The sequence below is a fragment of the Limulus polyphemus genome, unplaced genomic scaffold (assembly GCF_000517525.1).
Source record: "Limulus polyphemus unplaced genomic scaffold, Limulus_polyphemus-2.1.2 Scaffold6097, whole genome shotgun sequence".
NCBI classification, from domain to species: domain Eukaryota; kingdom Metazoa; phylum Arthropoda; class Merostomata; order Xiphosura; family Limulidae; genus Limulus; species Limulus polyphemus.
The window spans coordinates 10,510-19,819 of record NW_013671707.1 but is presented as its reverse complement, the minus strand read 5'-3'; the positions used below and the strand labels follow the sequence as shown (position 1 = coordinate 19,819).

Sequence of the window (9,310 nt, the reverse complement as noted above, 5' to 3'; positions counted from 1 at the left end):
CTAGTTTATGTGTTAACCTCTGGTACAGTGGGCTAGTTTATGCATTAACCTCTGGTATGGTGAGCTATTTATGTGTTAACCTCTGAAAAATAGAAAAACTTGGTTTTTTTTCTGTATGTCAGGTAAACTTTGTCAAAATGACTAAAAAGTCAATAACCTCCAAGTTGGATCCCAAAAAATCCTTGTGGGGGTGGGGGGAAAAGATCCCCATAAAAAAAAAGACAGACAGTTGATCCATGAAGGTTTAATCTAGTCAACAAAAATCTGAAAATGTGGTACACAGAAATTCTACACATGTACAAATGTTTAGAAGTATATCGTTTATGGGCATGGAACCACAACTAAACAAACACATCACGGAAGAGTCAATTAAATATCAATGAACAAGGAAACCGTGCTCACGCCAAGCTACCCCGAACATGCTCAATTTTAACGTCACTGCAGCCACAATTAACTAATCCTTTAGAATGACAGGACACAAAGATAAAATCCAGAGCTAACAGAGGGGTTTAAGCTATCAGAATGAGCAGTTAGATGTTGTCCAGGGCTAGAGTAAAACAGAGTATATGATGTATCCCAAACAACAAAGTCCCACGCAGTTTTTTTATACTACTGTCTTTTGTTTTAACACAACAAGGTCAAAGTAGAAAACAAATAGGTAGTACAATAACAGTCAAATTAAATGAATCCTTAAATTGACGAGTACTAGGACATAAAATAATGACATTTTTTTTTATATTCTAATAACATTCTACAGCTTAATACATCGTCCACTTCTGCTATCATACAGTGCCTTACTTCACAGAACTACTGTTATACAGACACTGACTTACCGGTGTCGTGCTGTCACTGGGGAGATGGAACACGCATCTTAGCTTGGAATCCATTAGGTTCTCTGTATTAGCTTCTTTCCACTAAGAAGACAGTTTGAATATCAACTCTTATTTCAATATTACATAAATATAATTGAAGGACAACAAGTACCTGTTGGTACATCTATAGTAAAATATAAAACCATCCCTTATCATTCAAATATTTATCAAGTCTTCCCTGAAATTAACAGCATCTACCACATCTGATGGCAACAAATTCCAAAAGCCAGTTAGAGAATAAAGTCATCTTACCCTGCCAAGACTTATATCTGTGTCCTCTAATTCTACCATATAATAATGTTTTTTTCTGTAACTATCTGAAGAACTTCCTAAGACTATTATTTCCATTAAATACAAGGTTCATATTAAGTAACTTGTTGTATAAACAAAGCCACAAAAGGTACACAAAACATCAAGTAAAAAACATGGAAGTAAGTTCAAGGTTCAAAGGGATGACAGGGAAGAGTGTGCCATCACTCTACGATATAAGTATAGCCGTGGTGACTTAGGAACGTTATTATTTATGTTTGGATTATACTTTCTCATAACAAACAAGGCAAGATGTAGGAACTTACCAACGTGGTACAAACAATGTTTGCTCCAGAGGGTGACGTAAAATCCCTTCGATTGTAAGACAGAGAAGAGTGTGCCATCACTCTACGATATAAGTATAACCGTGGTGACTTAGGAACGTTATTATGTTACAATTATACTCTCTCATAACAAACAAGCTAAGATGTAGGAACTTACCAACGTTTCAAGGTTTACGTCACCCTCTGGAGCAAACATTGTTTGTACCATTACAATCGAAGGGATCCAAGGGAAGAGTGTGCCATCACTCTACAATATAAATATAACTGTGGTGACTTAGGAACGTTATTATTTATGTTTGGATTATACTTTCTCGTAACAAACAAGGCAAGATGTAGGAACTTACCAACGTTTCAAGGTTTACGTCACCCTCTGGAGCAAACATTGTTTGTACCATTACAATCGAAGGGATGACAGGGAAGAGTGTGCCATCACTCTACAATATAAATATAACTGTGGTGACTTAGGAACGTTATTATGTTACGATTATACTCTCTCATAACAAACAAGCTAAGATGTAGGAACTTACCAACGTTTCAAGGTTTACGTCACCCTCTGGAGCAAACATCGTTTGTACCATAAACTTGTGTTTATTCTTTTCACTAGGATCGTAATCAAATGGCTGTAGCATAACTGTAACAAACGAAAAATTTGACAACTATATTCAAACAACTAAGGCATAATTATATCAAATGTTCTTATTTTATTCACAAAGTTAAAAAAAAAAGTGAGCCTACAAAACATGTATTAACAGTTATAATTTATTTTTCCAAGCCATTATTAAAAAAGTCAAACACTAAAACAGAAGGCGGCTAATAAAACCGAGTAACTCCGCATTTTCTTAGCCTCATAAGAACCAAAGTTCTCATAAGGAATTTTAATCAAGGTAAAAACGGAGGTGTAGAACTTATATCGCCCGACACCCGATACAACAAGATTTAGCATTATACTTTACCCATTAGATAAATAGTTTCTGGTTCTCATATAATTCGTTCTATTGCTGCAAAAAAACTCCATGTGATTTCGATGGAGCCACACAAGTTCCTGAAAATTCTGAACTGTGAAAACTTAACGTAAACGCACGAAAAACATTTAACAATTCATGCCTCTAGAACTATTAACATAAGTTACATAAAACCTCAGTCACACACACACAACAGTAACAAAGGTGTGTAAATTAAAGCAATGATATTACTACATTGCTTTTGTCTACACAAGGTGCCCAGTAAAACCTAACTGCTACAACTGTTTTAGACATACGTATATTAAACACCATTTTTGTTTGTGAAAACGTTAATGTAAATCACGATTTCGTGTTTCGAGTATTCTATGCGATTCACTTTAACAATCCTACTGACTAAAGTTTACATTATACACTATTCCTACCAAAACTGAGCTGCCAGATTGTATTCATCGCTGAATAAAAACACAATTCAAAAAAGTTCTATGAAACGAAGACGATAAAGTCGGTCTTTCAGAATGACAAGCATTTTTGTCAATTGAACAAGAGTTTTTTTTTGAATTTCACACACCTGTATAAACTAGTGTATAGATCTGAGATTTATTTTAAACCTTAACCTGCATATCTGACTCAATCTTTCCACATCCTATAAAAAAATACTCTTCGGTCAACATTTGTCAGTACACATTTGTTTAAGCAATTTTTTTTTTTTTTTTCCAGAACAATCTTCTACACAGGGTACTGAAACTTACAATTACTAGTTAGGATACCACTGGCTTTGGAAATACATTTTTCAAAACTACTAGTGTACCACTTGAAGAAATATTACAATTAACCCCATTAATTACTACTATGTATTTCACACAGAAAATCATCTAATTGCTTTGGTCCATTCTTTATACAGACAGTGTTTTCACAGACAAAAACAAAAGGTTATGCAACAGGTGGAGGCCTCTAGTAGTGAACAGTATGAAAGCAAGTAGATAACTTAAGTGTTAAAGGCTTTACACGTATACATAGCAACGTAAAAAATGTTCTGGTAGACTGTGGTTCTTTTCACTTCATGTATTAAAACTACTTCAGCAGCTTTACAGAAAAGTCGGACACTTCTAAACAGCACGGAATACAGAATTGAAGTCTTTCTAAAACTTTGAAGATTTACCCACATTAAGAGTGATTCAATATATAGTGTTCAATTTGATCCATACAAAGACAGTTTTACAAGTGTGCATGATTTTATACGATGTTCATTTCATCATAATCAGAATCATACTTACTGGCCACATGCACAGTCTGCTTTGGCTCGAGCAGACCACTATTGGGCCTTACACAGTACCTCTTTGGGGCTGTGGTTTTCACCTTGAAACAAACCCTTCGTTCTGAGGGGTTGAAAAGTTTAAGTTGCAATGTTGTTACACCTGTGAAGGGGCCTGCAAAAAAAAAAATAATGTTTTAGTACAAGTGAAGTAAAACTCATTAATTTAAAGTACAGATAAACATGTAGTCGCCAAGTTTTACAGCATGGGTCATGAGTGAAGTAAAACTCAATAATTTAAAGTACAGATAAACATACAGTCGCCAAGTTTTACAGCATGGGTCATGAGTGAAGTAAACTCAATAATTTAAAGTACAAATAAACATATAGTCACCAAGTCTTACAGCATGGGTCATGAGTGAAGTAAAACTCAATACTTTAAAGCACAGATAAACATGTAGTTGCCAAGTTTTACAGCATGGGTTATGAGTGAAGTAAAATTCAATAATTTAAAGTACAGATAAACATACAGTCACCAAGTTTTACAGCATGGGTCATGAGTGAAGTAAAACTCAATAATTTAAAGTACAGATAAACATGTAGTCACCAAGTTTTACAGCATGGGTCATGAGTGAAGTAAAACTCAATACTTTAAAGCACAGATAAACATGTAGTTGCCAAGTTTTACAGCATGGGTCATGAGTGAAGTAAAACTCAATAATTTAAAGTACAGATAAACATGTAGTTACCAAGTCTTACAGCATGGGTCATGAGTGAAGTAAAACTCAATACTTTAAAGTACAGATAAACATATAGTCACCAAGTTTTACAGCATGGGTCATGAGTGAAGTAAAACTCAATAATTTAAAGTACAGATAAACATACAGTCACCAAGTTTTACAGCATGGGTCATTGTATAACTGCTTAAGTATCACGAAACAATACGAACTGCTGTAGTTTCATCACTTAGATATTTGACACATTTTAAATACAAACACTGTCTTAACCCTCTCCAGACAGGTCAGTGGTTCAGAGGCCATGTCATCGTGTTTGTTGACTAGCATTCAAAATTTTATTGAACTACTATTTTATGAATCTATGTTAATAAGTTTGGTATCAAATTGTAGATTATAATTCAAATTTTAGTATTATACATTACTCAATTTCTTAATTTAAAAGCAAATATTAAAAAAACATGGCTAAACACTGATTTTTTGTATCACGTGTTATGTTGAATGCAGCACTGGTTCAAATTAGATGTTTGTGATGTCAAAATTCTAAGTTTCCTCTTTGTATCCCTTAACCTGCAATTTTTTTTCTAGCTAGTCACATTATTCAAAGTCTTACTTTTAATTTTATATATATATATATATATATTTTCATTTAATCTTCAACAGATAACAATGAGGCCATTTGGTCCGTTTAGGTTATCTCATTTTCCAATACCACCCCAGTAAAAACTACATATAGTAACTCTTTTTCCTATATCCAACCCCGATTTTTTTCCAATCTTCTCTTAAAATCCTCCAATGTTGCAGCTTCAAACAGACAAAAAGGCTTAGAACTCGACTGTCCAAACGTCCTATTGGAAAATTAACTGAAGTCTTCCATATCTTTTGTCTTATGCCTGCATCTACTTTTATGAAAATGTCATCTAGATATATATATTTCTATTAATAATGAAGTAACAAGATGATTTGGTTGGAGTGTAGATTATATTAAATTAATAAGTATTTGAAATTGTGATGGGGGTGTTGTAGTTTTGTGGAGAGATTTGTACGTGAATAGAGGTAACACCCGGTCGTTTAGTTTTTATCATTGGTGATCACGATATTAATTGTTTTACAAGTAATGCCGATGAGGATGCTGAAGAAAGCGGAGAAAATAGCTGTTACAAAATCTCCAAAAGAAAACATTAACAGAATTTTAAGATTAATAGAGGTTTGGAATCCGAAAGAACAAAGACCTCAGTGACGAGCCCACAGGTACACCACTTGTAGCATTAATCCACTGTGACTATACCCAATTAATAAACATCTTCTGCCTTCACCCAACCATCTCCCAATTAATTTTAACTGGCTTATCTCCTGCCCAATCAAATAGAACAATCCTAAGGAGTTTCTTCATCAAAAGCCACGTGAAAATCCAAGAATAACTCTTATGCATCAACCACGTTTAAAGTTAATTAACATTTTCCAATAAAATTTGTAACACGTGATCTTCCTTTAAATCTGTTCTAACAGTTGGGTAGTTAAAACACTAATTATAGTACTCGACACTAATCAATATAATCAGATAATCTATTATTAGTTAATTGTCGAGTTCTTGTAGAATTTCTTTACGTATCGATTAGTAATTCACCAATCACTGAAGTACGACTAGCGGGTTGGTGATTACTCAGACACTGTCTATTCACCCCTAAAAACAATGATTTTTGGATGCAAGAAACATTCAAAATATTTGTTGTCTTATATCAAACCATGGAGAAATAATTGTAATTGTTTGTAGTTTAAGCAAAAACCTACACAAACGGTGCTCTACGCACCACGGGTATCGAAACCCAGTTTCTAGCATTTTAAGTCTGCAGACATACTGCTGTGCCACTAAGGGAGTCTGAAGAAATTGATTTAGGTTTGTCTTAGAATAAAACTACATCAACCTTCTTACTTTTTAAATAAAAAATTTATAGAAAAACATTGTAAGTTTCATTCCATGACCTTCAGTTTATTGTTAAAATTACACATGGCTAGAAATGTGTGTATAAAAAGTTTTGAAAACTGTAGTAATCCATTTTTATGTATTGTGCAAACTGCATAAATTTAAATTAATAAAACCCAAGTGTATTTGAATAAATACCATTAGATTATATTTTCAAATTATAAAGTACTGGAACAAGTTTGTGTTCCTAGTATTATGTAGTAGTCTTTCTTACGAGAAAGCACCTGTGATACCAAAAGGGAATGACCCAGAACAATAAGTAATTAGGGTAAAAGTAGTGTACCAAAGTCAACTGTGCATTTGTACATAACACAACATTCACTCCACCTTGCTTTGAATTACAACTCTACGTCCATCAGGAAAAAAGTTATGGCATTAGTCACAGTTACAAACATGGGAAGTTATCAATAACCAGTTAAGCCTGAATAACACTTAACAAAGCAAACAGTTTTTCTCAGATCTTCACCATTTCTCCACCAATTGGATAATACATACTATAAATTGAACTTTGAAAAAAAAGGCTAGTTTTTATAATATGTAACTTATTAATTTTTAAATATTTCAGCAACATGGTGGTTACTATGTTGTTCTCTAAATCCAATAACAGCATACAGCTCATTACAGTAGCCTCAAAAGGCATTTAAATCTAAGCATTCCCAAAGATTACCATTAGGTTTTCAATAACATTATATCATATACTAACATAAGGCTATTTGAAAACAAAATATATTTGGGTGACAAATCGTAAACTTATACAAACCATGCCAAACTTTGTGGCTCTATGGCATTTTCCTCATTAACAAGGGCAAGTAGTTCCGAATACAGAAAGCACGGCAATACAGATCGTGTGCACCTGGTGGATTATGATGATCCTACTAAAGGTGAATGTACACAGTGATTTTATTTTCCTTGTGTGGATTAGATGAAACTTTGAGAATATATCCCCCTGGTTTTTCTACTGGAATGACCAACAGTTAAGTGGCTAGTGTCTGCACACACAGAGAGGAATGAAGCTATAGAATTTTGTGTATGTTATTGTGCTTCTTTATGTGGTGCATCCATGATCCAATCAAAACCATTGTGAACTCTGTGTGTGTACAGACAAAACTGTTTTACATTGTGTTCTATCTCTTCCTTGCTTTAAACTTATTAAGAATAAGAAAATTCAGATTTACTTCTAGTTCTGTACAGAATTTTCTGTTAAACCTTAATTAGGCTTGAGTTATTAATTTTTCTAAACACGAAAACAGAATATCTGGGAGCCAGTTATACATAAGTAGGTGTTTAAAAAAAAGTGTTCAGTATTTAAATTTAAAAAGATCTTCCTGTGAAAAGAAGTGTACATAAAAACATGAAAATTAATTTACTTACTTAATGAGTAGTAATATTACATATAATATACATCAGTTATTCAAGTTATTGCTATTTTAATTTCTAGTTCTACTAATAGTAATAGTATCATTGATAGTATTATTCGAGTAACAATATATATGAAATTGATTTTCAAACCTGATACTGTAGTATGTAGTTATTAACAATGATTGTAATATTTTTTTAAATAATAATATACTGAATTTGTATCAGCTTTTTTTTATCCTACTTAGAATAACATACTACCTTAAAAAGTACCTTATTCGTATTAACTATTTATCGTTAGGCCTAATGTTAGTGTAACTTTGGAGCTCTACGCTAGTCTTAACAACACCGGTAGGCAACGTAAAAACGGCTAATATCTTTATCCGGAAGCGATAATCGAAAGTATGCACTTTAAGTTGTCTGATGTTACATATGTTTTCTTACCATTAAAGTGTAACTCTGATTGTGGATCAAGTATTAGGATCTGTTGTAGCTTTTCTGTCATCTTACTGCAATATAGTTTTAATGATAAATGATTGATCTAAATTTACATATGCACAAAATGACAACACCAACTTTTCGTTACGTGTTCGGCAGTTCAGAATACATATAACGCATGCTCTATTATAGTTTACACACGTGAAGGCAACTTACTAAAACATTCAAATAAAGAATTATTGTTTACTTTTCATTGAAAATAAAGTATCACTACGATAAAAGAAATATGTAGATGATTGAAAATAATACTAGTAATTATGTAAAATAATTTGTAAGTATTCTTTGTATAAAACACATGCGCCATCTCTTAACAAACCCTAACACATTGAAAAAATACATTGTTTGTTAGGAGTTAAATTGTCTATTTATCTGAGCTGTAACAATTGATCTCTGTATAACACGAACCTGTTTTAAAAACCACACAAAATCAAAATATCAAATTAACAGAAGTACAGAAATTGCGAGACATCTGTCTCTGGAGTAAAGTAATCTGAGAAAATGCCCGATACATTTATTCTACCTTTTCTGTTATCTAGAATGTTGGAAAGCCATCCAGTAATACCTCACTATAATTTCATTTGGGACATTTGAAATTTTAATCCGTTGTGTCACACATACTGTCGAAGGCTTTCTCAACATCGAGAAAGCAGGTGGAAGTCCATTATTTCCCATTAAAATGATTTATTATGTTTTCTGTGTGTTGTGCCAAATGGCTTTGTTCATTCAGAGTAAACATAATCCAAAAGGTGGGGTTTATTTTGTAATAAGACGTCATGATCTGTTAGATGGGGGTGATTTGGGTTGAATAATCTTATATTTAAAGCCCTTATTTTGTTTATTATATCTGAAGGAAGAAAAAAAGAAAAATCGAAGCTCGCATATTTTGATATAGGATTATGGAGTAAATATTGGTAATTTCCATGAAAGGATGTCTATCCTGAATAGTGCACGTCAAGGTCATCTTTGTATTGAAATATGAAGAAAAATAATTTTTTTCAAAATTTTAGCAAAAAACGAAGGCTATAGCCTTGGTATTTTCGGCGAAAATATCAATTTTTT

General features: G+C 32.9%; 1 protein-coding gene across 1 annotated transcript in view; it reads right to left on the bottom strand.

Annotated features, from left to right (window-relative positions):
• Nucleotides 1-8,373, bottom strand: part of LOC106473343 (vesicle-associated membrane protein-associated protein B-like) — a 22,504-nt gene extending 14,131 nt beyond the window's left edge. Inside the window, exons 1-4 of the mRNA XM_013934024.2 lie at nucleotides 8,198-8,373; nucleotides 3,702-3,854; nucleotides 1,993-2,096; nucleotides 834-914 (exon numbers count right to left, since the gene is read on the bottom strand). Coding sequence (XP_013789478.1) covers nucleotides 834-914; nucleotides 1,993-2,096; nucleotides 3,702-3,854; nucleotides 8,198-8,258 — 399 coding nt within the window. The 5' untranslated portion in view covers nucleotides 8,259-8,373. The remainder of the gene's footprint in view (nucleotides 1-833; nucleotides 915-1,992; nucleotides 2,097-3,701; nucleotides 3,855-8,197) is intronic.
• Between the last annotated feature and the right edge of the window lie 937 nt (nucleotides 8,374-9,310).